General features: G+C 40.1%; 1 protein-coding gene and 1 non-coding gene across 2 annotated transcripts in view; both read left to right on the forward strand.

The window, feature by feature from the left end:
• Positions 1–26,093, forward strand: part of Myo1d (myosin ID) — a 289,429-nt gene that overhangs the window by 124,458 nt on the left and 138,878 nt on the right. Inside the window, exons 15-16 of the mRNA XM_028759311.1 lie at positions 2,735–2,901; positions 10,952–11,159. Of these exons, the coding sequence (XP_028615144.1) occupies positions 2,735–2,901; positions 10,952–11,159 (375 nt within the window). The remainder of the gene's footprint in view (positions 1–2,734; positions 2,902–10,951; positions 11,160–26,093) is intronic.
• LOC114614004 lies at positions 11,457–11,595 on the forward strand. The gene has a single exon (XR_003710255.1). It is a non-coding gene; the product is annotated as a small nucleolar RNA SNORA48 (small nucleolar RNA).

Raw genomic sequence — 26,093 nt, forward strand, 5'->3', positions numbered from 1 at the left:
GCTGGGTAATTCTGCTGGGCTCAACAAGCAGAGGTCAGGATGTCAGGGATGGGCAGTTGAGTGAATGACTATGGCCTGACTATCTAGTCATGATTGGGTATCTTATTTGTATAGTGTTTGGCTTCTTTGCATGCTATAAAGGCAGTGTCTGTCATGGATACCTCTCCCAATGTCCCTTAGTATTACTTCTGCTGTGTTGTATTGGTAAAGCAAGTCACAAAGTCAGCCCAGATTCAGAGACTCCTGCCTCTTAATGGTTTATGCAAAAATATCATGGTCGTGTCACTCTTCCATAGATGACAAGACCAAAATAAAGACAGGTATGCTAGACAGAATAGTGGCCCTACCAGGTAACATCAACCTGATATCTACTAGGTATCTTGTAATTTATTTCCCTCTGATACCACTAGCCAAATTGTCATCTGGTCCAACAAGTTAAAGGACAAAGTTGCTTATAAGATTGATGTTGATTTCAAATGACATCTTCAAGTGAGGTCTCTGGAACCCACTTCTGTATGACTTGGATACACTTTTTGAAGTTTTCTTGTTTGTTCTTTACATTTAATAATTTGTTACAATGATTCACAGAACTGTATAAATTCTATCCCTATGGTAGCAGTTTTATTATGAAGGATACAAACAGCCAGATGAAAAGATAAATAGGCTGACAAAGGCTGGAAGTAGGGTCTGAGTACAGTAGCTTTCTGTCCCCAAGGAGTAAGGTTGTACCATTCACTGAATACATCAATATATCCTCCAAGCCCAAGTGTTGTGAATTGTTAGTCAGGGTTTTATTGTATAGGCATGACGGATTAAATCATTGGCTGCATAATTTACTCTCCATGCCTTTTATTCTGCCATATTTACTTTGGTTGCTGTTATTCCATAGATTCCTAACTTAGGAATCCATGTAACTGTGTTCCACAGAAAAGGTGAAATTAAGGTCTTATTAGCAGTCCTTAAAGTTAGCGATTATCCAAGGACATCTGGGTGGGTTCAGTATATAATCACTTAGCCCTTTGGTAGGAAAAGGGAGGCAAAAGAGTCAGAAGCAAAAAGCTGACATGAGAAAACAGTCATTGCTGTGTGTGAGATGGAGTCTCATTGTTGTGACAGAATAACTGACATAACGACTTGAAAGGAGACAAAATGTATTTTGACTCTTGGTTTTTCTTCCATTGTGACAAGAAGAGCATGGTAGAGCAGACAGTTGATATCGCGGCAGCCAGGATGTGGCGTGCTATGGGTCATCCCCTTTCCCTTCATGCCAGTCAAGCCCCCAGCCTCTAAGGCTCTGCTACCCACATTTCTCTTTGTTAACCTTCCCTGAGCACTCTCAGAGAGAGTGAGGAGGTGCACTTAACTAATCTCCTAGATGTATCTCAGTCCAGTCAAGTTAACAATCACAATTTACCATCACACCAGAAAAGATAAACAAGCTATCTCCAAGGTCCTTCTGAAAGTAATAACTCTATATCACCATGACTTTAGCTGTTGTAACCCATCTTAGCCTTCTAACCTTCACAGCTGTGAGATAATAAAATTTTAAGCCACTAACTTTGTCATAATCTGCTGTACCAACAATAGGAAGCTAATGCAGTAGGATTTGCAAAGAAGGAAGAAAACAACTTTATTTTTATAGTGTAGGAGCATAATAAATATATAATTACAGCTTCCTTTTTCGTATTAAAAACTTATGTTTTTAAGTGTAAATCAGTTCACATTCTTCAAAACTCTCCTACTTCTTAAACCATTTCCATCTCAAGCCCTCCATAATGCTCAAAATTACCTAATATAACTATGTAGGACTCTGTCTTAATTAGGGTGCATCTGTGTGTCTGATGGATAATGGATTCAGAGAAGAGAAAGACAGGCACTATTCTTACAAGTAGGATATATTTGACCTCTTTGATTCATCCAGTGATAATTTATTCATTATCCTCAGTGTACCAGGATCTATGCCAAACATGGCTTTTTATTTAACAGGAGTTGACATCTAAGCCTGGTACAAAATGTAATTGACATAAAGGGGAGATTTTTTTTTTTAGTGGGATTTTTTCATAGAATCTCTAATGCCGATTGATGGCTTTATAATGTTTCTGTTACTCATAAAGGTTCTGTCTTTCGAAGCCCAAACTAATGCAGCAAGAACAATGATATAGATAATAACAATGGCTGACACTTAGGGAGCCTCTGTAGGACGACTCCCAGGCCTGACCTTCTCCATCACAGTTGATCACAGCTGCTATTTTCTCTTCTTCTTTTTGTTTGTTTGTTTGTTTGTTTGTTTTTTGTTTTTCGAGACAGGGTTTCTCTGTGTAGTCCTGGCTGTCCTGGAACTCACTCTGTAGACCAGGCTGGCCTCGAACTCAGAAATTCGCCTGCCTCTGTCTCCCAAGTGCTGGGTTTAAAGGCGTGCGCCACCACCACCCGGCCTATTTTCTCTTCTTTTGAGTTATTCCTTCAGATATTTGTAAATATACAAAACTCAGTGTTTACACATCCTAATTACTTGCTCCTTAGCTTTAACCCCTTACTACTGTTTCTGAGAGTCTTAAATATAAACTGCTGATTTCATGAGTACTTTGAATTGAAGCAGAAAGGAAGACTGTTTCATTTACAGGTATTTGCCCCAGTGGCCAGAGGCACTGAGCTTAGTTTGGCACAGTTGACACTAACGACTGGCATCCCTTGTCTGGGCCTGAGTTCTGTCACTGCTTATGTATTTCTTTAGGAACCATACTACGTACGTTGCATCAAACCCAACGACAAGAAGTCCCCACAGATATTTGATGATGAGCGCTGCCGCCATCAGGTAGAATACCTGGGCCTACTGGAGAATGTGAGAGTGCGCCGGGCAGGGTTTGCCTTCCGCCAGACCTATGAGAAGTTTCTTCACAGGTAAGGGGGGAGTACACAGCAGAACCCAATAGCACTCAGAATTACCATGAAACAGCAGTCCACATTAGGCCATCTTCAAGCATCTGTAAAGTGAACAGAAAAGTCAAGGGAATTGCACATATAAGAAATTAGTCTCCAGAATCCACAGAGCTCCTGAGTTTGTAGCTTATAAGCCATGGAACAAAGTTCAGTCATTCTGATGGAAACGTAAGGACCAGAACAGCAATACTTCCTTCCTACTTGTTCCTAAGCCAGATGTTTCACTTCTTTTATTTCGCATCTGTAAGATGAATATTAAAACTTCATTGAGTGCTTATAGTGAATATTAAGTAAAAGTCCAAGTCCCTGGCAAGTGTTAGATATTCACTATCACTATTGCTGCTGATACAGGAGCTATCATCTTTCTAAGTTAAGTACCGAGGCTGTGAAATTAGACTAAGTGGTCTGAATCCTGGATTTGCCACTTTCTAGTCCTGTGACTCTTTTTCATGACTCAGTTTCCTTGTATGTGAAGTGAGGATGAAGTAGCAGCCACCTGGAAGGACACTAGATGACTGGGATGAAGGACATCTGGCACTTAGAGCAGCTCCTAGCTGGAGGAGTCACTAAGTGTAAAATGCTGCTGTTGATTTAGGGATAGTAATGACAGTGACTCTTGACACCTGGAAGCTAGGGAAATGTTTTCATTTGCATCAGTTTAATCATTTTATTATTTATTTAATTATTTATTTATTTATTTTTATTTTTTCGAGACAGGGTTTCTCTGTGTAGCCCTGGCTGTCCTGGAACTCACTCTGTAGACCAGGCTGGCCTCGAACTCAGAAATCCGCCTGCCTCTGCCTCCCAAGTCCTGGGATTAAAGGCATGCGCCACCACCGCCCGGCCAGTTTAATCATTTTGAATATCTATAACGATTTCCAACATTCTGGACTATAGATCTCACACACACACAAAGTGAGTGTATAAATATAAGACTTAAACCAGGGGCTGGAAAGGTGGCTCAGTGTTTAAGTGCACTTGCTGTTCTCCCAGAAGACCTACATGGGTGTGATGGTTTGAATGAAAACAGCTTCTATATGTGCATGCTTAGGGAGTGGTACTAGTTGAAAGGATTAGGAGGAGGAGGTGTAACTTTGCTGGGATAGGTATAGCCTTAATGGAGTAAACATGGGCTTGTTGGGGGAAGTGTGTCACTGGGGATAGTGGTCTTTGAGGTTTCAAAAGCCCATGCCAGGCCCAGAGTCTTTCTCTCTTCCTACCTCCTGTAGATCCAGATATAGAACTCAGCTACTTCTCCAGCACTGTGTGTGCCTGTGTAAAAGCCCCAGTTAAATGATTTCCTTTACAAGAGTTGCTGTGGTCATGGTGTCTCTTCACAGCAGTAGAACAGAGTATGACAGGGGGTAACACACAACCTCCTATAACTTGAGCTCCACAGATCCAGCACCCTCTTTAGTCCTCATTGGGCAGCTAAGCACACGCAGGCACACATAAACACAAATAAAACATAAAAATAAATTTAAAAACGCAAACCAGAAAATTCTGATGTTTGAGATCAGAGGAGCCTCTAAAAGAGATAACACTTCCAAAGAGAACCCAACTATACAAAGGTTAGAAGAGAGAAGGTCAGACAGAGAGAACAGCCAGCAGAAAGAGTGTGGCACTTTAAGAATCACGTGATCAGTATAGTTTAAAGATGCTGAGTATCTGGCCTGGTGTGAAATAGCAGAGCAACTGAGCCTAACTTGGTGTTGAACTTTGTAATTAGACCAAAGCATTGAAATGTTGAATTTAGTGAGTTTTAAGCATTGAGTAATATGTCCTATAGATGTCTTCATGTCACCATGGTGATCATGTCCCAGCACCCCCTCAAAAAAAAGATGTCTAGAGAGTCTGCTACTGCAGGAATCTAGAAAAGATAACTTGCAAATAGTTTCTTCAGCAGTGCGTTACTGTGGACATATGGATGGTGGACACATTCAGGATGCATTTGGAACTAGATGACAAGTCTGGCTTGTACACGAATGGCCTGTGATGAGTCAGGAATAGAACAGAATGAAAAATGACAAGTAGATTTTTGTTTTGAGCATCTGGGTAAACACTATACTGAATAAAAGAAGTCTGAAGTGAGCCAGAGAGATGGCTCAGTTAGTAAAGTGCTTGCCACAGAAGCATGAAGAGCTGAGAGCAGATTCCTAACACCCACATAAAGAGCCAGGTACATGCCTATAATCCTAGTGTTGGAGAAATGGAAATAGGGGTATACTGGGGGTTTGCTGACCAGCCAGCCTGTTCAAATCAGTGAGAGACTGTTTCTAAAAAAATAAGGTGGGAAGAAGAAACAAAAAGAAAAAAAGCAACATAAGGTAGAGTGATTGAAGATGACACTAAATGCCCAGTCTCCACACATACCTGCACAACACGTACATGTGCACCTGCACACACACACACGAGCATGTACACACACTTCATAACCAGAAGGAAACAAGTTTCAAGAGGAAAGTACAAAATAAGACAATGATAGAAATCAAGATTATTTGCTTGGGCTGGGCAAAAAGTTGGTAAAGTGTTTACAAGGAGGGCCTGAGTTTGTTTCCCAGAAGCACATCAAAAATCCATGTGTGGTAGAGCATACTTGTAATCCCAGTGCTGGAAAGGCACAGACAAACAGACTCCCAGGGCTTACTGCCACTTACTGTGCCAAGTTCCAAGCAAGAAAGAAACCTGTGTTAGAGTAAAGTAGACACCATTGCTGAGGAATCCCACCCAGGATCGTACTCTGTCCTCTACACACAGGTACACATATGTGCCCTCACACCTCCGCACACATGTGTCTGCACACAGGAACACACACATTGTTCTCTTACTCTGTTAACTTTTAAATGCCTTCTAAACATCTGAGTGGAAACATAGGGTTCTTGGACATTCATACTTGGAGTGCTGGGGGGAAGCTGGGCTGCAGATAAGAGAGAGTGGAGTCTTTAGCATGGAGATATAAGCCTAGGAGTTGGTAGAGACAGAGAGGAGGTCTGGAGTGGTGTTTAGATTTGTGGTCTAACAAGTAAGGACCAATACAAGAAGAAAAGGAGTGACCCTCAAGACAGAAGGGAGACTAGAGAGGGGTTGTGTCACAGAACCCCACGGGTGATAGCATTTCAGGAAGAAACTTATGCCATCATACAAAATGTTGTCACATAACCACTCAGAAGTCAGAAGCTAGGCAGAAAGCTTTATCAACACAAGAGTCAAAGAAGGAGAGGGCGGAGCCTGCTTTGAGCAGGATAGGAAAGGAAGGGAGTCTGTAGCTGTAACAGCTCAGCAGAGTGTGCTGTACAGTGGGAACAGAGAAAAATGAACACAGCAGCTGCACAAGGATGGGACACAAAGTGTGCGCAGACGGGGCGATTAAGAACGGGAAATCCCATGGCACATGCAAGAGGGGTTGAAAGTAATAAAAGCGTCCGTGTGGTGGCAAGACACGATAGAATCCCAAAGTCAAGTGGAAACTATGTCAGCCTGAGATGGGAGCAGAGGCATTTTGCCTGTGACAGTGAGGTGCGGTCAGAAGAGATGGCCTGTCAGGTGCAAGAAGTATTGAAGCTTCACTGGTAGCAAGGTGCAGTTGTTTCTGTCTGTCTCTGCTTTCTCACTGCCATGTGAGACAGGATCCTGAAAAAGAGTGAACATCTGGAGGAGAGCAGAGGGGAAGTCAGAAAGAACACTCCTTTAGAGCCGTGGGTCCCAACCTTCCTAATGCTGTGACCCTGTAATACAGTTCCTCATGTTGTGGTGACCACCAACCATAGTTATTTTCGTTGCTATTTGATAATTGTAATTTTGCTACTGTTCATAATTTAAATATTTGGTATGCAGGATTTCTGATATGTGACCCCTGTGAAAGGGTCATTCAACACCTTCAGGGGTCTCAACCCACAGATTAAAAGCTGCTGTTTTAAAAAGTGGAAACAAAAAAAAAAAAAGTGGAAACAAATGGGTTTGTTCCATAGCCTTGCCATCAGAGAGAAAAGAGGGCCTGTTGGAGAGATGAGATTAAAAGCATGAGAAACCACCTAGTATTGACAAATTTTCTCTACAGCATTACAATTCAGCCATATGTGTACAAGGGAGATCACACCAAAGAGATGTTCTTGGCTAGAATGAATAAAACTTTATAGAATAATGGCTTGGAAAACTGGAGTTCAATTTAATAGTAATCAAAAAGTTATGCTTAAAATTGATCCGCTGTTCCTGTTGAAATCACATCAATCTATAGGCTGTATGGAAGGAGTGTTTTCATGAGTGGAGGTGTGTTTGTTGTGAATCTTGATTTTAAACAATGTCCAGTTCTTTCACTAGAAAAAGTTATAGTTCATCTTTATTACACAGAAAACTTGAACAATTTATCAGTTACAGTGTTGTCATGTACAGAAAGTCAGTAGTAGTTAAATTGTGAGCATCATGGGAATGGTAACCATCAGAGGGGCTGTGCTGGGAGTGTATTGCCTTGAGATACAATGGAAGTTGGGAGAGTAGTTGAAGCAACCAAACAGTACGTAAGCATGGCTTGAAGAGAAAGGGTATTCTGTGAATGGGGACCTTTACCTACCTTTTGTTTCCTTTCGGACCTTGTAACTTTCAACTTAGAATGTGTTTGTGTGTTCATTTGAGGTATTAAAAAAATACTAGTCACTAGAATACATTTTCTAATCCTCATATAAAAACAGAAATATTAGAAAGAACATAAGAGGGGTAAGTGTTTGCCATGCCAATGTGAGGCCATGAGTTCAGATCTCCTGCACCCATGAAAAGATGGGTACAGTGCACACATCTTTAACCCCAGTGCTGAAAGCATCAAAGAAGGGTAGATCCCTGGGCCTCGATGTCCAGATAGTCTAGATGAAAATGACAAGCCTCAGGTTCAGAGAGAGAAAGAGAGAGAGGTCCTGGCTCAAAAAATTAGAGAGGGATAGACAATGACAGTCAGTGTTGGCCTTTGGCGCACACACACACACACACACACACACACACACATGCGCATGGGCGTGCACAAATAACCCTCCCCATTCCCACAAACCTATAAATTTCCAGTAGTCTTAGTGGCTCAATTTCTACCCCAAACATCCTTAAATAGTGCAAAACATATTTATGTATGTTCTGGTTGATTTTTATTGTCAGCTTGTTACATTCCTGAGTTACTTGGTGAGGAAGAAGCACATCTGAGGGATTATCAGATCAGACTGGCCTGTTGCCATGTCTAGTCCTTCATGGCTCTTGCTTCCAGGTTCCTGCCCTGAGTCTTTGCTCTGACTTTCTTCTGTAATGGACTGTGACATGGAAGTGTAAACTGAAATAAACCCTTTCCTCTCCTAAATTGCTTTTGCCCATGGTGTTTATCACAGTGACAGAAAGCAAACTACACAATCTTAAAATAGCAAATGCACAGCCAAGATGGGGAACCAAAAAGAGGGATTCTTAGTGAACCTTAAACATGTGTCTTACTCCCAAATATTATAAGAAGATGCACAGGCAACCCAATGTCTCAACTGTAAGCAAAGACAATCTAGTGAAGCTTGAGCTGCCTTTTAAAAAGCCATCCCAGGCCATACATGGAAATGTATATTTGTTATCCCAGCATTGGGAGGCTGAGGCATCAGGATTGCTAATACCTGGCCTATATAGTGATTTAGAGACCAGCCTGAGCTCCATAAGGAGGCCTAGCAAGAGGGAATGAGAATGAATGAATTAATTAATGAATGAATGCTTCAGTGTGGTCACATGGCTAGGAGATTAGCATAATACAAGTAGCTGATACAAGTAGCCACATCTCCAGCTGCTATAAGGAAAGCAAGGCCCATCTAAAGTGAGTGCAAGAAGTAAAGACAGAATAGGGAAGAAGCACTGTTCAAACAAACTCAAGAAATGCCCAAATAGTGAAGAGATTTTAGTATATTTAAATTTTTCAAGAGAATTATAATAATAGTCAATGGCTTTTTAAAATGCCTGTTCTGTATACCAGGCATGGTTTTTTTTAACATTTTATATGTTTGTTTTAAGTGACTAAAACTAGCAACCCTGGGAAACAATATCTTACCTCATTCTATATGGATGAAGAGAGAAAGGTGGTACAATTGGTTGGGTGTAAATATCTGCTTCTAACTCTTTTAGCTGCTTGTTGGGCCTTTTGGAAGGAATTGCAGATGATATGATAGTATACATAAGTGACCCCAAAAATTCTACCAGAGAAATTCTACAGCCGATAAACAACTTCAGCAAAGTGGCTAAATATAAAATTAACATTCGTTGGTGTGCACACATCAGAAAGGCAAATACTGAGACATAATAAGCACAGGGCATGACTTTCTAAACAGAATCTAAACAAGCCATAGGAAATACAGCAAAACATGACAATGGTAAGGCATCAAATTAAAAATAGTATATGCAACAAAGAAAAAACAGAGAAGAGATAACCTAGAGAATGAAAGAATATCTGTTATTATCGGACAGATTGATATCCAGAACAATTTTTTAAAATTAAAGTCATCAAAAATTGCAAAAAAAAAAGTCACTTCATCCCACCCCAGTGTGTTAACTCTCCTCAAGAAAACCAACTACAAATAGTGAGGATGCTGGGAGAAAAGGAGCAAGTGCACAGTGTAGTGGGAGTATGAATTAGTACCGACATCAGGAGAACCCACATGGAGTGTTCTCAAGGAACATGGTCCAGCTACATAGTTCCTGTGTGTATACTCTGAGAATCAGAACTATTCCCAGTAAACATGTTAGGGAATCAGCCTAGGTGCCCACCATCAGGTGGGTGCATATAGAACAGGTATAGATAGATACACAGTGGATTCCTATTCAGCATAAAGAACAACACCATATCATTTTCAGGAAATTGGATGGAACTGTAGATGTTGAGTAAGATAACCCAGACTCAAAAAGAGAAGTGTTTCCATTTCCTCTCATCTGTGAAATCTTGAGAGAAGATATGAAAGTAGAAAGAAAACTAGAAGAAGGAGATGAGAGAGAAGGCTTTGGAAGGCAGTGGGGTTGATCAAAGTCTACTGCATTCAATATGAAAGTGTCTCAGTGAAACCCGTTATTTTATACAACTAATATGTACTCATTAAAATGTTTTAAAATAAGGAAAACATATAAGTACCAGGAGGAAGCACCAGCGAAATACTCTATAACCTGAATGAGTGTAAAGAAAAATCTCTGTAATTGAAAATTGAAATTCAGTATCAGAGAAAGATGACTTAATTTAGCTACACATTAGTGCCGCATACGGTATGGGGACATCACTATACAGGCAGGGTTGTTAGATGCTCCCCCTCCTGCCGTATGCTCATGCCGTGTGTGTGTGTGTGTGTGTGTGTGTGTGTGTGTGTGTGTGTCCCTACAATGTCTGCAGAAACTCATGACTGCTTGCAACAAAGCAGACTATGACAGAAGTGGTGAAATGTCGCTTTGAGGTTGTGATGTGACTTCTATCTTACACTTGTAAAAAGCTGTGGCTTAAGGAGTGGCTTTGTGACAGACTCAAATGGCATGGAACTGCTTAGCTGTGGAAATGCAGTTCATTCTCATGGGCTGACCTAGCACTGCTTAATTTTCTCCTAGTTTTAAGAGTTTCTCCAAAGATCCATTTGGTTCCTTTGAAGAGAGTCCTATTATTCATGAGCATTGTCAGTTCTGTTCTTCCTCACTGTGTTAGTTAGACCTCCAGAGCAGTGTTGAGAACCCATGATGGCAGCATCCTCCTTGTGTCTGTAAAGAGAATGTTTCCTAGGTCACCTGCTTACAGATGGTATTTCCTATAAATTTTTGGTGAGTAGCCTTCCAAAGATTAAGGAAGTCGTTTTTAGCCTTGGTTTAGTAAGAATTATTATCATGAAGGAATGTTTTAGTGAAGAGATTTTCTTTTTCATCTCATCAGGCTGATGAGATTCACATCTCATAACAGTTGGCTAAAGTTTTGTTGAGAGGTTCTTTTAGATGACAATACATTTTTTTTCTTTGATTTGTGCCATCTTCTTTCTTCACCCAGGTACAAGATGATCTCTGAGTTCACCTGGCCTAACCATGACCTTCCTTCAGACAAAGAGGCTGTCCGGAAACTCATAGAGCGATGTGGCTTTCAGGATGACGTGGCTTATGGGAAGACCAAGATTTTCATTCGAACACCCCGTACACTGTTCACCTTGGAAGAACTCCGCGCCCAAATGCTCGTCAGGGTTGTCCTCTTCCTACAAAAGGTAACTTCATGTTTTATAGGCAAGAAGGTCTCTGTACACTAAAAACTTCGCTAAATGTTTTACTTAATTCCAGAAATGTGTGCAGATGGTACAGTGTGTGGGTCTTTGAGCACCTCACCTTTTTCTCCCTTCACACATGCAAAACTTATTTGGCTATGCCGTTCCAAAACTTGAAACATATTTTGTCCTCTGATGTTTAAAGTTAGGTATCCTGTTGGCCTACTTTTGCAGCTCAACATTTTTTTTTTTTTTTTTAGTTTAAATGCTTAAAGAACTTTTTTAAAAATCTTGTATTTCACCCCCTGGCAGTGGACAAAGAGACACCTTGTTGGTGGTAGTGTTCTTAGTCAAGGGCAGAGCAGATGGCAGTCCTTTGTTCATCCTAGCTTGATGCCTGGCTTAGAGGCCAAAGCTGTCTCATGCCTAGGGCACATAAAAGTCATATATTTCAAAATTCTACCAATATGTTTGTAACCGTCCCATAAGTAATCCTTACCCCACCGCTTCCTCAGAGGTGGATGCCGAGTCCACACCTCATTGACTCGCACCTCTCATCGCTTATCTGTTCAAGGATGCCCCTCATTGCATGCATGTGTTCATTCTTTTTATCCCCATGCCTTTTCATCATAACCTCCACATTAAAAAAAAAAAAAAACAGTTATATATGTGAACAAGGCGTAGTGACTCACTCAGGGAACTGAGACAAGAGGATCACCACAAGTTTGAAACCAGCCTAGACTACATGATCAGCCTGAGCCACAGAAGTCTCAAAAATAAGACTGTATATGTGCACACGTGTGCACATGCCTGCGTGCCCTCACACATGTGCATATGTGTGTTAAGTATCATATACTTCTCTGAAGAAGTTCAGGGTCATAGCATATATATAATTGGCATAAGTACGGCCAGGTACCTCTTCAGAGCAACTACCAATAGTACAACCACGACCTACTGGTTATCTATATGAGGGTGACTGTGTACCCATATTCCTACCAGTATGATATTGCTCCCTACCTCTTATCAGACTAATCAGTACAATGATAAATATTTCAGAGTTGTTTTAGGTTCTGTTTATCTGGTTACTGTTGGAACTTGAGCATTTCAATAATTGATTGTTTGTGGAGGGAAATTATTGCAAATTGCCTATTTATATTTCTTTGTAATACTTTTATTCTTTGAAAATTTCAAGCAATGTGTTTTCAGCACATGTGCATGCACACATGCACGCACACACTCACACATACACACATACACAGACACACATAGATACTTCCACACATACATATGTGGACACACACCATCATCAATCACCATCAACTTCTCTCCTTACCACCCTTCCTATCCCCACAACTTTGCCTTCGAACTTTGAGATTACTTATTTTTTTCTTTTTCTTACCTATCAAGCCCAGTTTGTGTGGCCCAGGAAGTCTTCACATACACTGATATGTGGTCAGTCTATCAGGCCACATCATTGAAGGAGACTGACTCTCCTCCCAGCAGCTATCATAGGCTAATAGCTCCTCAGCTAGTGATGGGATTACACATCTACTTTCCTTCCTCGGTGCTGAAATTATATTTGGGTATAGCTTGCAAAGGTCTTCCACATGCTGTCATATATGTTAAATTCATGTGAACATTTATCCTGTTGGATCTAGAAAACACTGTTTCTTTGATATTATCAACAACCTCTGTTCTCACAATCTTTTGGCCACCTCTTCTACAAAAATCCCTGAGTCTTGGAGGGGATGGTGTGATACAAATGTCTGATTTAGGGATAAGCATTCCACAGTCTATATTTTTTATATGTTAACCAGTTAGAGACCTCAGCACTAGTTTTCATCTTCTGCAAGGAGTTTTTCTGGTGAAGATTGAGAGATACTCTAAAGGTATAGCAATAAGTCATTAGGAGTCAATACTGTGTCTGTTTAGAAGAATAATAGTATTGGGTTTTCCCCTAGGGACTATGACCTATCTATCCACAGGTTGTTGGTCCCTTTGGTAGTGTCAGATATCGGTTCCATCTCCTAGAGCAGACCTTTGATCCAATCAGAAAGTTGTTGATTACTCCCATAACATTCATGACTATTACACCAGCGGGCCTTTCTTGTCAGGCCAGGCTCACAGGGTTCACAGCTTGGTGAGACTGATGCTTACTCTTCCCTCTGGCATCATGCATAGTGCTTCCAGCACCGTGACACCAGCCTGTAGAAATGAAGCTTCCAAGTTAGTATGAGCTTGATGTCCTCATGTTCTATGACTCAAGAATGTAATGTCTTCAGCAATAGGGTCTTACTGTTAAGTTCTGGGGGATAGCCAAGAGTGCTGGCAATAGCTTGTAATGCTTGGGAGTCTATGTGACCCCAACAGCTAACTCTAAAAGAGTTAACCTATTCCTGGTCCTGAGGAATTTATTTGGTAGCATAAAGTGTATGTTTAGGGCATTATCTCCCTATCAATAAACTACTCCATATAGGCCTAATTGTACATTTTAGGAAGCTTCTATTGTTTTAGGTCTTTTGTTCATTTTTTTCACACTGCTGTCTTCTTGATAATAAGTAAGAATTTCTTGAATCCAGTTTTTAACATTGCCTTATATCCACTTTTGACATTATAAATATATTCTTCTACTTTATTTTATAGACATTAAAATGAAATGTATCTATAATGTGCTTTGTTGAACACAGATTCTTTAATTTTATACTTTTGTATACGTTATGCTGTGTACTTTGGGCTTTTGAATTTCATTTGAGAATTCCCTTGTTTCTAGGTCACAAAAATATTACCTTATATTTTCTCTCAAGATTTAGATGAATTTCTCTCTTACATTTAGGTCTTTAATTCTTTTATAATAGAACTATTAAATGGTTTCACATAGGAATCTGATTTGTTTTTCTCTCATATGGTTGGCCAGTCTTCTTGTGAGGTAAGCCACCACAGAACACCATCAGAGACCACCACATGAACACTCTGAAATCTAAAAAGAAAGTCTTTTTTTTTTTTTTTTTTTTTCCGAGTCAGGTTTTCTCTGTATAGCCCTGGCTGTCCTGGAACTCACTCTGTAGACCAGGCTGGCCTGGAACTCAGAAATCCGCCTGCCTCTGCCTCCCAAGTGCTGGGATTAAAGGCGTGCACCACCACCGCCCCCCCACCCCCCCACCCCACCCCCAGCAAAGAAAGTCTTCATTGCTGGCTGGTGCCTTGGTGGCTTCATGGAGAACTTACCAAGCCTTACAGCCTTTTGTCTTTTATGCACTAAAACAGCATCCTGGTTGTCACACTTTCATTAGTAAGAAGCAGAACAACAGAATCTAAAAGGCAAGGTTAATACATTTAGAGTCTTTCCTGGAACTATGGACCAGGTCTTTGATGGACTAGGTCATTGTTTCTAGTTTGCCATGTGTTAGGACCTACATGCTTTGTTTCAAGGTCAGGATGGTGCCTCTAACACAGCATCTGTTATACTAAGGTCCTGGCCTGATACATTCTCACACTAGCTTCTGCATAGTCTGTTCCTTTTCCTTTGATTTTTGGAGCTACTTATAACTCATGTTGAATATACTGTTTCCCCTGGTGCTCAGTTCTGTTCCAGTTTTTCTGTTTGTCTGTATTATATTAATGCTACACCACTTTTTACCACAGTATGTCTTAGTACCCAGCTTCTTAAGTTGTGAGTTATAACCCATATGTGACTAAGTGAGTGTGGAGGGTGCAAAACCTTTGGTAACAGTAAAAGGTTTCTTAACAGGAAGTAACCAAAAATGAATTCAGAATCAAACACATAATCAATCTGAGGTGTTTGAGGCAAGGTTCACCCATGTTACATTGTCAACTTTACTGCAGCTTTGATTCAGAACACCTCACATGCCCACTTTGCAGTATACAAGCTATTACAGCACCAACCAATCTTCAACAACACTTTAGATCAGATTTGAAATCACTGTGTGCTATGAATTGTAGTCAGTATTACAGTGCATACAAGTTTGCTGCTCTTACAGAAACACAGCTGAATTACAGAAAACAAAGACAATATTTTTACACTGTCACTCTTCAGTGTGTATTGAATTAGTGTATTCTTAGATTGCATTCTGTTAGGATGTTTGATCTTAAAAATTGCTGTTTGAATGGCTGATTTTTCTTTTAAAAATTGTTAATGCTGGGTATGATGGCACCACACCTTTAATCCCAGCACTTGTGAGGCAGAGTCAGGCGGATCTCTTTAAGTTTCAGGACAGCAAGGGGCTACACAGAGAAACCTTGTCTTGAAAAACAAAAACAAAACAAAAAATGATAAATGAACTTTGGCTCCTACGTGTATTTCATTAGTATGCTAATTTCCTTTCATGTTTAATAAATGACGATATATGTATTTCAAAGGGTTGTTTTAAATAAATTTACTGGTTTTTTATTAAATGTTTGATTTGTAAACATACACATATGTATGTATGTATGTATGTATGTATGTATGTATGTATGTATGTATATAAATTAGTTAGCTAAAACTTTCTCAGGTGAATAGGGTTCACAGTAGGAAACATTGAAGGAACCCTGTCTTGATGTACTGTAGGATAAACCCTGTGCTTTACTGAGATAGCTTGGACCACATATAGACCTTTATCCTGTAATAAAAATTTTAATGTGTGTAATAAGTTCATTAAACACAACAGTAATCTTTATTAGGATTGCATTGAATTTACAGAATCTCTTAAAAGGATTAACATTTGTGCAGTATTAAGTGATCTATATGAGTACAAAATAGGTTTATTAATGAAATCATCTTCATTGGTCTTTAGGCCAAAAGAGGACTTGGGATTCATGATTAATTCATAGATACTTTACTATACTTTACTATTTTACGCTAATGAATTTATTATTATGTCTCCTACATAATAATGTTGCAGAGAATAATACTAACTTATGCTGGGTTTTCTGCATCAAGAATGAAACATTTCTTAGTTCATATTTGTGACTAGTTTTCCTGGCTATGCAGCTTCCCTTACAGTTACCAATGTCTTGGTCTCCATTCGCTTTGCCTAGAATGCAAAGTAACTTTTAAACTAGACTACAAAATTCTGTTTAATCTCTCAACAATTTCTTTGTACTAATTGCATTTTGAATCTTGCCTTTGTCCACTTCTGTTTTCCTTCTTATGAGTGACTATGACTTTGGGTCTTTATTTTCTGAAGCACTGAACTATTTTCATGTCCCTGTCACAGATCTTCAAGTACTTTCCCTTGATCCTCAGTGCTTATCTTTGAGAGAGCTTGGTGGTGGTGGTGGACTGACTGGTTTGTTTTCTTGGTTAGTGTCTTTGAATCAGGATCTGGCTATGTAGCTCAGGCTTGAATTCATCATGGTCATCCTGCTTCAGCTCTGGGGAAAGTGTGTACCCAATGTCTGTTATGATGCATTGTTAATTTTTGTTGTCTTCTTTTAGATCTGATACTGTATTTGAAACAATCTAACTGGCATTGAAGTTAGTCTGTTCAGCTTCACTTCCTTAGGAAGCCATCTGGAAGGGACATGTGTGTGAGCATAACTCAACAATTTTGTTGAGGCTTTGTGTTTCCTTTTGTTTGTTGTTATGTTTACCTTTACTTGAGATAGGAGTTTAGTATATAGGCCAAGCTAACTTGATACTCAGTTTCACAGAATACTAGGTATGTATCACCTTGGCAGTGAGCTTTCTCTTGTTCTTTATGATGACCTATGAGTTTTATTATCTGTTGTAGAGTCAGTTTTGATAATTTTTTCCCTAGAAAATCATCCAGGTTCTTAAATTTAATTGAGTAGACTTGGACCCATTTTTCTTCAGATTCTTCGCACTCCCTGTCTGCACTCACTCCTTATACTCACTGTGTTTTCTTTTCAGTTTTAGTGATACATTTGATTGTTGGTCCCCAAGAACCGTGTTTCCAGTTTATTTATTCTGTAATTTTCTTACTTTTAGTTTACTAACTGTATGTTTTATCTTATCAAATCTTTTTTAACATGAAGAACTTAAGTGAGATTTTCTTACTCCAATTTCTTTCACATGTGTTAATGATAAACTATGGAAGTTGCTCTGGGATTTGCTTTCCTGTATATAAAACTAGCTATTCTACATTTAGAGTGTGTGTGTGTGTGTGTGTGTGTGTGTGTGTGTGTGCGCGCGCGCGCGCGCGCGTGCATACACATGTGGGCACGAGTGTTAGATTCCTTTTATTCCCAGTAGTTGATTTCATTTTTTCGGTTTGGGTTTTGGTTGGTTGGTTGGTTGGTTGGTTGGTTGGTTGGTTGGTTGGTTGGTTGGTTGGTATGTTTGTTTTTAAGATAATCACATCAGCATAGAAGCACATACCTGTAATCTCAGCACTTGGAAGACAGAGGCAGGAGGATTACAAGTCTGAGGCAAACTTGGGCTACATAATGAGTTTCAAGCAAACCTGAGCTATGTAGGAACTCTGTATCAAAAAGTCAAGAGCTGAGGATGTAGTTCAGTGCTGACCTAATCTGCACAAGGCCCTAATTTCAACCTCCACTGTACACACACAGAAACTGGGGGCCAGGGAGACGGCTCATGATGATGAGCTTGACTACCTGAGTTTAATCCAGGGAATAGAAGAAGAGAATGTCCCTGGGTCATCCTCTGACCTCTGCTCGAACACCACACTATGTGCATCCACACACATATGCGTGCAAACACAACAAAATAAGTAAGTAAAATGTAATCATTTTCTGTTTTTAATCTTTCCCAGGCAATACATGCCTTATGTGTATGTTATTTCACTTGCTAGTTTTGTGAGCTGTTTACTTCTGTTATTGCTCAAGATCACATTAGGGATTTAATGGCATTCATCATACCATAAATTTATTTTAAGATTATTTACTTTTATGTGTAGTGGTGTGTTGCTGTCTGTATATCTGTGTAAGAGTGTTGGATTCCCCCAGACTAGAGTTACAGATAGTTGTGAGCTGTCATGTGGGTGCTGGGAATTGAACCCGTGTCCTTTGGAAGAGCAGCCAGTGCTCTTGGCCACTGAGCCATCTCTCCAGCCCCATACTCTAAATTAATAATTGTTGTCATCATCTGATACTTGTCTTTCACAATCTCCAGCTGGCTGGAGCCTGTGTCTTCACAGATGATCAGGGACAGCTGGGATTGCTGAGCATGGAGCATAGTATTGTACATCAAAGCACAATCCGCATACCATTGGCCATGGTTCCTTGCAACCTACCATCTACTCTGCTCTCAGTTTAGAATGCTGTTCAAGTATAAATTTTATAACTTGCTATAATGTATTAATTATAAGTGTCTTTATAAAATAGCTTTTTGTTTTTTAAAATAACACTTCAAAGGTGGCCTGGTAGCCAGTGTATCACAAAGACTGCCCTTGCTGGTCTGTCTTAGTTAACAATTTAACTTTTATCTGTATGTTCTTGCATGTATTTGTTAACTTTGTGCTGTGTCTTGCATGTTTGCATGTGTTTGGGAGGGGGATCATAAAAAAGCCCCCATCACAAGAATCTTGTGAAGAATTAAGGGTGGCTCATTAACAATAAGCTTATAATGAAGATTGTGAATTCTGAAACTTGTAAATAATATAGCTGTTAATTACAAGGGACTTCTGAGGTTTGTATACAGAACTGAGTAAACTAACCACAAGACAGACTGTGAGCAGAATCATTCTCCAACCAGGATTCTGTTGCTTCTGCAGTCTGTTTCCCCCCACCCCCTCCGCTCAGAAGATGTTTACTGTGGAGCTTTGTCAAGTGAGGTAGGAAATCAAGCAGTCTTTAAGGTACTTCTAAACAAAGCCCTCTTCCTTCTATGTGAAATGAACCACATGCTTTGTTATTTCTCAGACTAAAAGCAAAATAATTATTTCTCAAAAAAAATTACTTTTTACCTTAAAGAAACAAACCAAAACACTTTCTAAAATGGTATTTTGCTGGTGGACGCTCTCCCGGTTACTTTATATGCTACTACATCTTGGAAGAACCTTGTAAACAAGTCCATTTGGTAACTAAAGGAACTAAAGTTCTAGTTAAGTAGATGGGTGGAGGTCACACAGATGATGAGAGCTGGAACTGGAATTTGAGCCCAGTAACCTGCCTCCCACACACACAATGCACTTGCTCAACAGTGGCATCATTCAGGGTGCCCTGTTGTGAGGAAAATCAGCTGTGACTCACACACTTGAAGGAAAGTTTATAAAAACCAGCCACAAAGGTGATGAGGAGGAGGCCGATGGAGTTGGCACAATTCCTTTGTCAAATCACCTTAGACATCCAGCATGTCTGAATCATTCACTGTAAAACATGTGAACTGGGGTATGTTCTTAATACAAGGGGAGGAAAAAGTTGATGTTGGGAACATGAATCAGCTCTTGACATGAAGAGTGAGTAATGCATCATGGTCAGTGAGTACTGCATTCTGAGGAGTTCTCTGGGAGAAGAGATCTATGCTTGTTAAACTGTCTTGTGAGCCACCGCTGGGATAGGATAGGATGTGGATGCCAACTGACGGAGGAGCGTGGGCTGAATGACAGTCCGAGGATCCGAGAGACCAGCACAGCCCAAGCAGTCACAAGAGTCCAACCCTAAGCCCTTTAAGAGCAGCATGTAGCCGGGCGGTGGTGGCACACGCCTTTAATCCCAGCACTTGGGAGGCAGAGGCAGGCGGGTTTCTGAGTTCGAGGCCAGCCTGATCTACAGAGTGAGTTCCAGGACAGCCAGGACTACACAGAGAAACCCTGTCTTGAAAAACAAACAAAAAAAAAAAAAAAAAAAAGAGCAGCTTGGACAGATCAGGCAGGCCCCTCTCCCCTTCCCCACTCCCTCACCCCTACTTGCTGTCAGCTTGATCCAGGCAGGAGGTGGGCTTCTCCAGCAGTGTTCAGCTCCTAGCAGGGTTCTAAGAGCTGCACCAGTTTCTCAGGTTTTGTTGTTTTCTGAAAATCTCTGAGGTGGGTTAAGACTAAGTTAAGGGGTGAACAGTCAGCAGATTGTTTGGCTCATTTTCTGAATATAAAACACAGAGCAATCAAACTAAGCAAAACTATAGTCACAAACTGACAGACATGAATAGACAGCATGTTTAGAACAAGAACCAGATGTTCACCCAATGGGAACAAGTGAGGACTGGGGTGTCTCTGGATCACTCTGACCCTATGAGCAATACTGCCTCCAGTTTCTGCTTTCTTGGGTCCCCAGATAGGCACACCAACGAGAAACCAGAATACAAGCTTCATCTGGAGTTCCAAATGACTGAAAAACAGACCCAGGTGCTGCCAGTTTGGCTTTGGGGCGCAAGTGTGTAGGTTCTGGGCCAACACACCAAATATTGATTGGGGTCTGAAAAACCGAAATAACCCAAGCAGTAACAAGAGTCCAGAAAAGCAATATCTGTATTTGAATTAGGCAGCAAAAGCTGTCAGTCAGGAACAACAGCACAGACTTGGGAACTGACTATGCCTTTGAATGTTCATCTTAGTATTAAAGCAGATGCCAAAACTTTATTGTACTAAAGCCACTACTGATCAGTGAGGACAGACTGAGGAGCTGAACTGTGACCCTGAAGAGAAGTTTACATTTGTAAAGGATGGAACCCCAAAGCAAGGGGAAGCCGGCAGGCTGTAGCGTTTTCCAATCATATTTTGATACAGGAGTTGAACAAGGAAGTAAATGTTGGTGACTGGGCCTTATCCGGGTCACCTGGTTTCAGGATCCTCGACTTCAGCTTTTGCAGTCAGGTCCCCTCCTGGACTTCTGGCCAGGAATTCAGAATGATAAGGGAACATAGAAGTGGGCAAGCTATACATAGTCAAAATTTTTAAATCACGACAGACAATACATTTATGACTTGTGTGCCTTACTTTAGATAATCTGCAGCTTCCCTCTTTACATTCTTTACTGATTAACAGACAAACATGAAACGCCTCAAGAATCAGAGTAGGAGTTGATTTGGGGCCCTGGGAACATGAACTCAGTTTTGACCCTGCCAGCAGGGTCTCAGGCAGCTGTCTCCTAACAACAGGCAGGGAGTGCATTACTGTGCAGCCCTGTTGCCTGTCTATTCTGCTGTGTGCATAAGGAAAGTACAGACTCACAAATCCTCTGCTTGACCTTGCCTGAGTATTGAAAGAAGTACAGTGTACCTGATCAGATAGTAGCGTCTAACTATCTTTGTAGTATTTTTTTAATGAGGAATAAACATGGATTTGTTCATTGTTTCCGAATAGAGGTGTGGAAATGAGGAAGACCAGGTTTTCACCCACAAGAAGCTCAACACACACACACACACAATGTGTTAACACTCAGACCAGTAAGATGAAGAAATTATGATGCCCTGGGGTAGATAGTAACTGCCAGAGCTCAGTGAAGGGTCCAACCTAAACTAAGGGAAAAAGGCTTTGTTGGGGAGAGTTACAAAAGTTTACCAAAATATTAACTTGTTTAGATCTATTTTTTTAATTGAAAATGTGTTTCTACTAATACAGTAAAAGAGGGATATGGGAAGGGAGGAATAAATCTTAAGGAAGGCAAAGGATGCATGTGACAGGAAAGCAGAAGAAGGATTATCTGGGAAGAGGAAGGGACCAGCAAGGAGGGACAGGGGGATTAAGAAAGGACAGTGAGAGCCAGTCATGGGTGGCCCCTGCCTTTAATCCCAGCAATCAGGAGGCAGAGACAGATGGATCTCTGAGTTCAAAGCCAGCCTGGTCTACCAAACTAGTTCCAGGATGCCAAGGCTACACAGAGAAACCCTGTCTCAAAAAACCAAAGACATCAACATTTACCGTGATGATCTCTAGAATATTCATCTGTACACTTGTGAAGGAGTGAGAATTTTGAAAGCAGATAGGGTTCCCCTGGAACACACTTTGTTTTGTTTTTAAAGAATCTCTTATGAGGATTTCAGCAATGCCCAGGGTTCTCCTGGATCACACTATGAGAACTGCTGCTTCAAAGCATAAACTCAGACTAGAAGTGCTTGATTGTAAGGTGTGAACATTTTTAAGTATGTCGAAGACTACCCAATTGCTTTTCCTTGTCGTTTATTTATTTGTTGTTTTCTGCTGCATACTCAGGCTAGGGGGCCCATGAGCCTCTGGAGATGATTGTCCTCACCTTCTGTCTTCTTGTCATGTTCCATGGAAATAGTAAGAGAAAAGTGGTGTGGTTAGTTTGGGAATTTTAAATAAAAGTGTATCAAAGGGGAACCAGAGTAGCCAATTAAGAACCTGATAGCCTCAGTCACACAGCTGAGATGAGAGGAAATTGTCAGACCATGAGAGTTGTTTGAGGTTCCCATTCTTCCAAGTTGGGGTCATAGATAGCTAATGCTGAGAATGACCAAGATAGAAGGTATATACAGTCACTGGCATATATTTTCAGGATATTAGTAGTATAGACATAATGTATTTCAGGTATGAATGAGACATTCAAGTAGAAATGACTGGCAAACAGTTGGTGGTGGAAAGGAAGGAAGAAAGGAAGTAGTAATTTTCTTTTTTTGTTTGTTTTTGTTTTTCTCTATGTCACCCTGGCTGTCCTTGAACTCACTCTATAGACCAGACTGGCCTCGAACTCAGAGAACTGCCTGCCTCTGCCCCCTGAGTTCTGGGATTAAAGGCATGTGCCATCGCCGCCCAGCCAGTAGTTTTCAAATATACAGTCACCAGTGTGTTAATGTAGACTGTGATAAGTACAAGATACAGGAGAATGAAACCCAAGGAAAAGAGTCCTCCAGCAAGAAAGTATGTTGGACATTTATTAATAAGCCTTGGAAGCAAAAACTGTGTATATGTTCTTAATGAAGAAACCAAGGCATGTCTGTCTTCTAAAACATCTAGGAGATTTCAGCTACTGAATTTGAAACCTTATCCTGCATATATTACTAAACCGTGCTATTAGAATAATGTTGTGTACAAGTCATTGATCTTACAATTCTGAAGAAAATCTCTGAGATTTATGATATAAGCCAACAACTGATCCACTTAAATATGCATCCACATCTGCACCTTGACAAATGACAGCCTTTTAGAAAAATAAAAAGGCTTCAGCAAAAATTATCATTGAAACCACAAGGCGTTCTTTCTTACGGCCCTTAGCACCCTCCTTCTCCCACCCAACTGGTGAATAAAATGAGAAAAAGCATATTTGGAAAATAATGAAGACTCGTCAAAACCAATTTGTCTCATCCTTATCTCCTCCTAGATATGGCCAGTGTCATCTGTTGCCCTTCCACAGCCCACTTCCCCCACTGTCAGTAAGTGTCCTCTGCCTCCTTTCCCCAACCCATCCCCCCACATTGGACTCCGATGATTTGCTTTCCAGAAAGAGCAGCAAACCCGTTGCCTGGTGATAGCTCATTACTACGGCAACCAATTTGGTGCATCAGTATGAATCCCAATTTTAAAATGTAATTATGCCAAGATGTGTACATATGCTTCAGATTTACTTAAAAGAAGTCTGTTCCCCGTTGGAAGGAAAACGTTTCCTGTGTTAGATGAAAGAAGGGGAAAACCTTTGTTTTCTTCTCTCAGGCGGAGTACACCTTCCAATTGAGTCTCCACTGTGTCAGGAAAACAGCTTGCTTTGTTTTTTCCCTCACCACTTTTGTTTTAACTTGAGATGTTCCCTTTCTCAGACATTTCTCTCCTGAGACCTGTCACTCACAGCCCAACAGCTGTTGTCTCCATGGCAACGATGTCTGGCCCCTATAGGTGGTATCAGGGAAAGGGGGGAGGGGTTAGAAACATGGCTACATTTTCAGTGCTCTTTTCATTTTTAATTGCTACAAGCTGGAGAGATTGACTCTTTGTAAAGCATTCATTAGTAAAAGGAACGGGATTTGGTGAATAGATGTTTACACTAAATCACAATATTCGTTCTACCCCGTACTCAAGAGGAGCAAGCGCATGAATAAGAAGCACACAATCCCAAGTGTAGCTGGAAATGTGTTCAGACACGGGAGACAAAAGCCATCCAGTTGCTACTGAGCAATCCATTTTTGCTCCTTCCCCAACAAACTAATTGTTCTAAAGATACAAAGGGCATATTTGGGTGCAAGGAGTATTTATTTTAGTTACCTGCCTTATTAAACATGCCTACTAAATCATGTAAGCCTTGCAACTCATTAAGTTTCCCCTTTATTGAAGCTGCCGGGAAGCACAGCTGCAGAAGCCATCTTCAGTGCAGGCTTTCTAACATACTAATTCTCCTCTCCTGCCTTCACCTCTGCTCCACTGCTTAGCTGACCTTTCCTGGTTCTTGTGAAGATCAGAATATTTTATTGTAATGGCTGTTCATCCCTTAGTGAAAAATAACTGCCTCTTAAAAGAGTTTTTAGGGTTCATTTGTTTGTTTTGGATGGAGGGGTTCTGTTTGTGGTGTGCTGGGGATGGAACCCATGACCTCAACATTTGCAAGGCAAACTTGTCTTATTGCACCATATCTCTAGTGCAAGTTTGAAAAAAAATACTCCCTAGCATATTTAATTTTTTCACAAATTTCATTAATCTAAGAAAATGTAACTGTTTAACAAGGTAACTATATAATAAGATATGTGTGGTTTCAGAATACATACAGTGTTGAGGTACTTTTTTTCTTTCTTCTTGCTTAGCAAATGTATGAAACTACTACCAAGTGATTTACATGAGTCTGAAATTTTTAGTGTAGCTGAATTGGTGAGCTACATGCGTACATCATATGCATATTAAGTAGTGAGAACTTTCCAGGGAATAATTTTGCAGTATATTCTTAAAAATCTAAAAATGTTTTTGCCTCTATTCTAGCAACTATACTTCTAGTAATTAATATTAAGAAAATTTTTTAAAAATGTATGTAAAATTTATTGTAGAAATTTTTCTTGTAACATTTCTTATGAAAGTAGAAAGCAGTGGAAAATTTTAAACGTTAAGTCAGTAGTTGTATATATTATACATCTGTGCAGCAAAAAAAAAACCATACAGCTATTAACAGTGACCATGTAAAAACATTAAGAATATCAAAATGTTCATGATAAAAAATAACTACTATATAACACAATATTAATTATTTTCTCTTGGCTGTGTTGTTCATTCTGGAACTGTCTGCTTATGTACTCATCATAGTGAAGTGGACTGAGGACTCATTGGGGGCAGGGCTGTAATCTTGAGGATTTATTTATATTATGAATGTGCGTACACTGTCTTCAGACACCAGAAGAGGGCATCAGATGCCATTATAGATGGTTGTGAGCCACCATGTGGTTGCTGGGAATTGAACTCAGGATCTCTGGAAAAGCAGTCAGTGCTCTTAACCACTGAGCTATCTCTCCAGCCCTACAAGGCTGTAATCTTACGTAAAGAAAATTTATCAGTAGTTTTACTGGAATGTCTAAGTGTTGCCAAACATCATAGTCTATCCAAATTTAGTAATGAGAGCCTGTACATTTTTTTTAAAAAAATCTAGTTATATCAGGTGTTGTGGCGCATGCCTTTAATCTTAGCACTTAGGAGGCAGAGGCAGGTGGATCTCTGTAAGTTTCAGGGACAGCCAGAGATACATGGTGAGATCTTGTCTCAAAAGAAAAGGGGGGAGGGGAGAGGAGGAGGAGGAGGGGGAGGAGGTGAAGCATCTAATTTTAAGATAAGATGTTTCTCTAGGAGATTGCATTTAAGTTAGGATATTTAATATAGAGTTATAAAATAATATATTAACTCAGAAGAGTCACCTATCCTAAATGGTTTTGTTTTGTATTTGTATGGATAGGAAATGAACCATTTACAGAAAATGAGTTGATGAGGAATATTCTTGGAGAACTAAGATATAATCAAGTATTTATCATTTAATTTCAGTTTTACAGACTAATTTGCAAGTTTGTTAAGCTTTAAATGAATAGATTATAAATAGAAACAACATATAGCTCTAATCTTATTATTTTGGCCTAAATTTTTAATTAAGTTTTAT

Source organism: Grammomys surdaster, unplaced genomic scaffold (assembly GCF_004785775.1).
Source record: "Grammomys surdaster isolate TR1022 unplaced genomic scaffold, NIH_TR_1.0 126278, whole genome shotgun sequence".
NCBI classification, from domain to species: Eukaryota; Metazoa; Chordata; class Mammalia; order Rodentia; family Muridae; genus Grammomys; species Grammomys surdaster.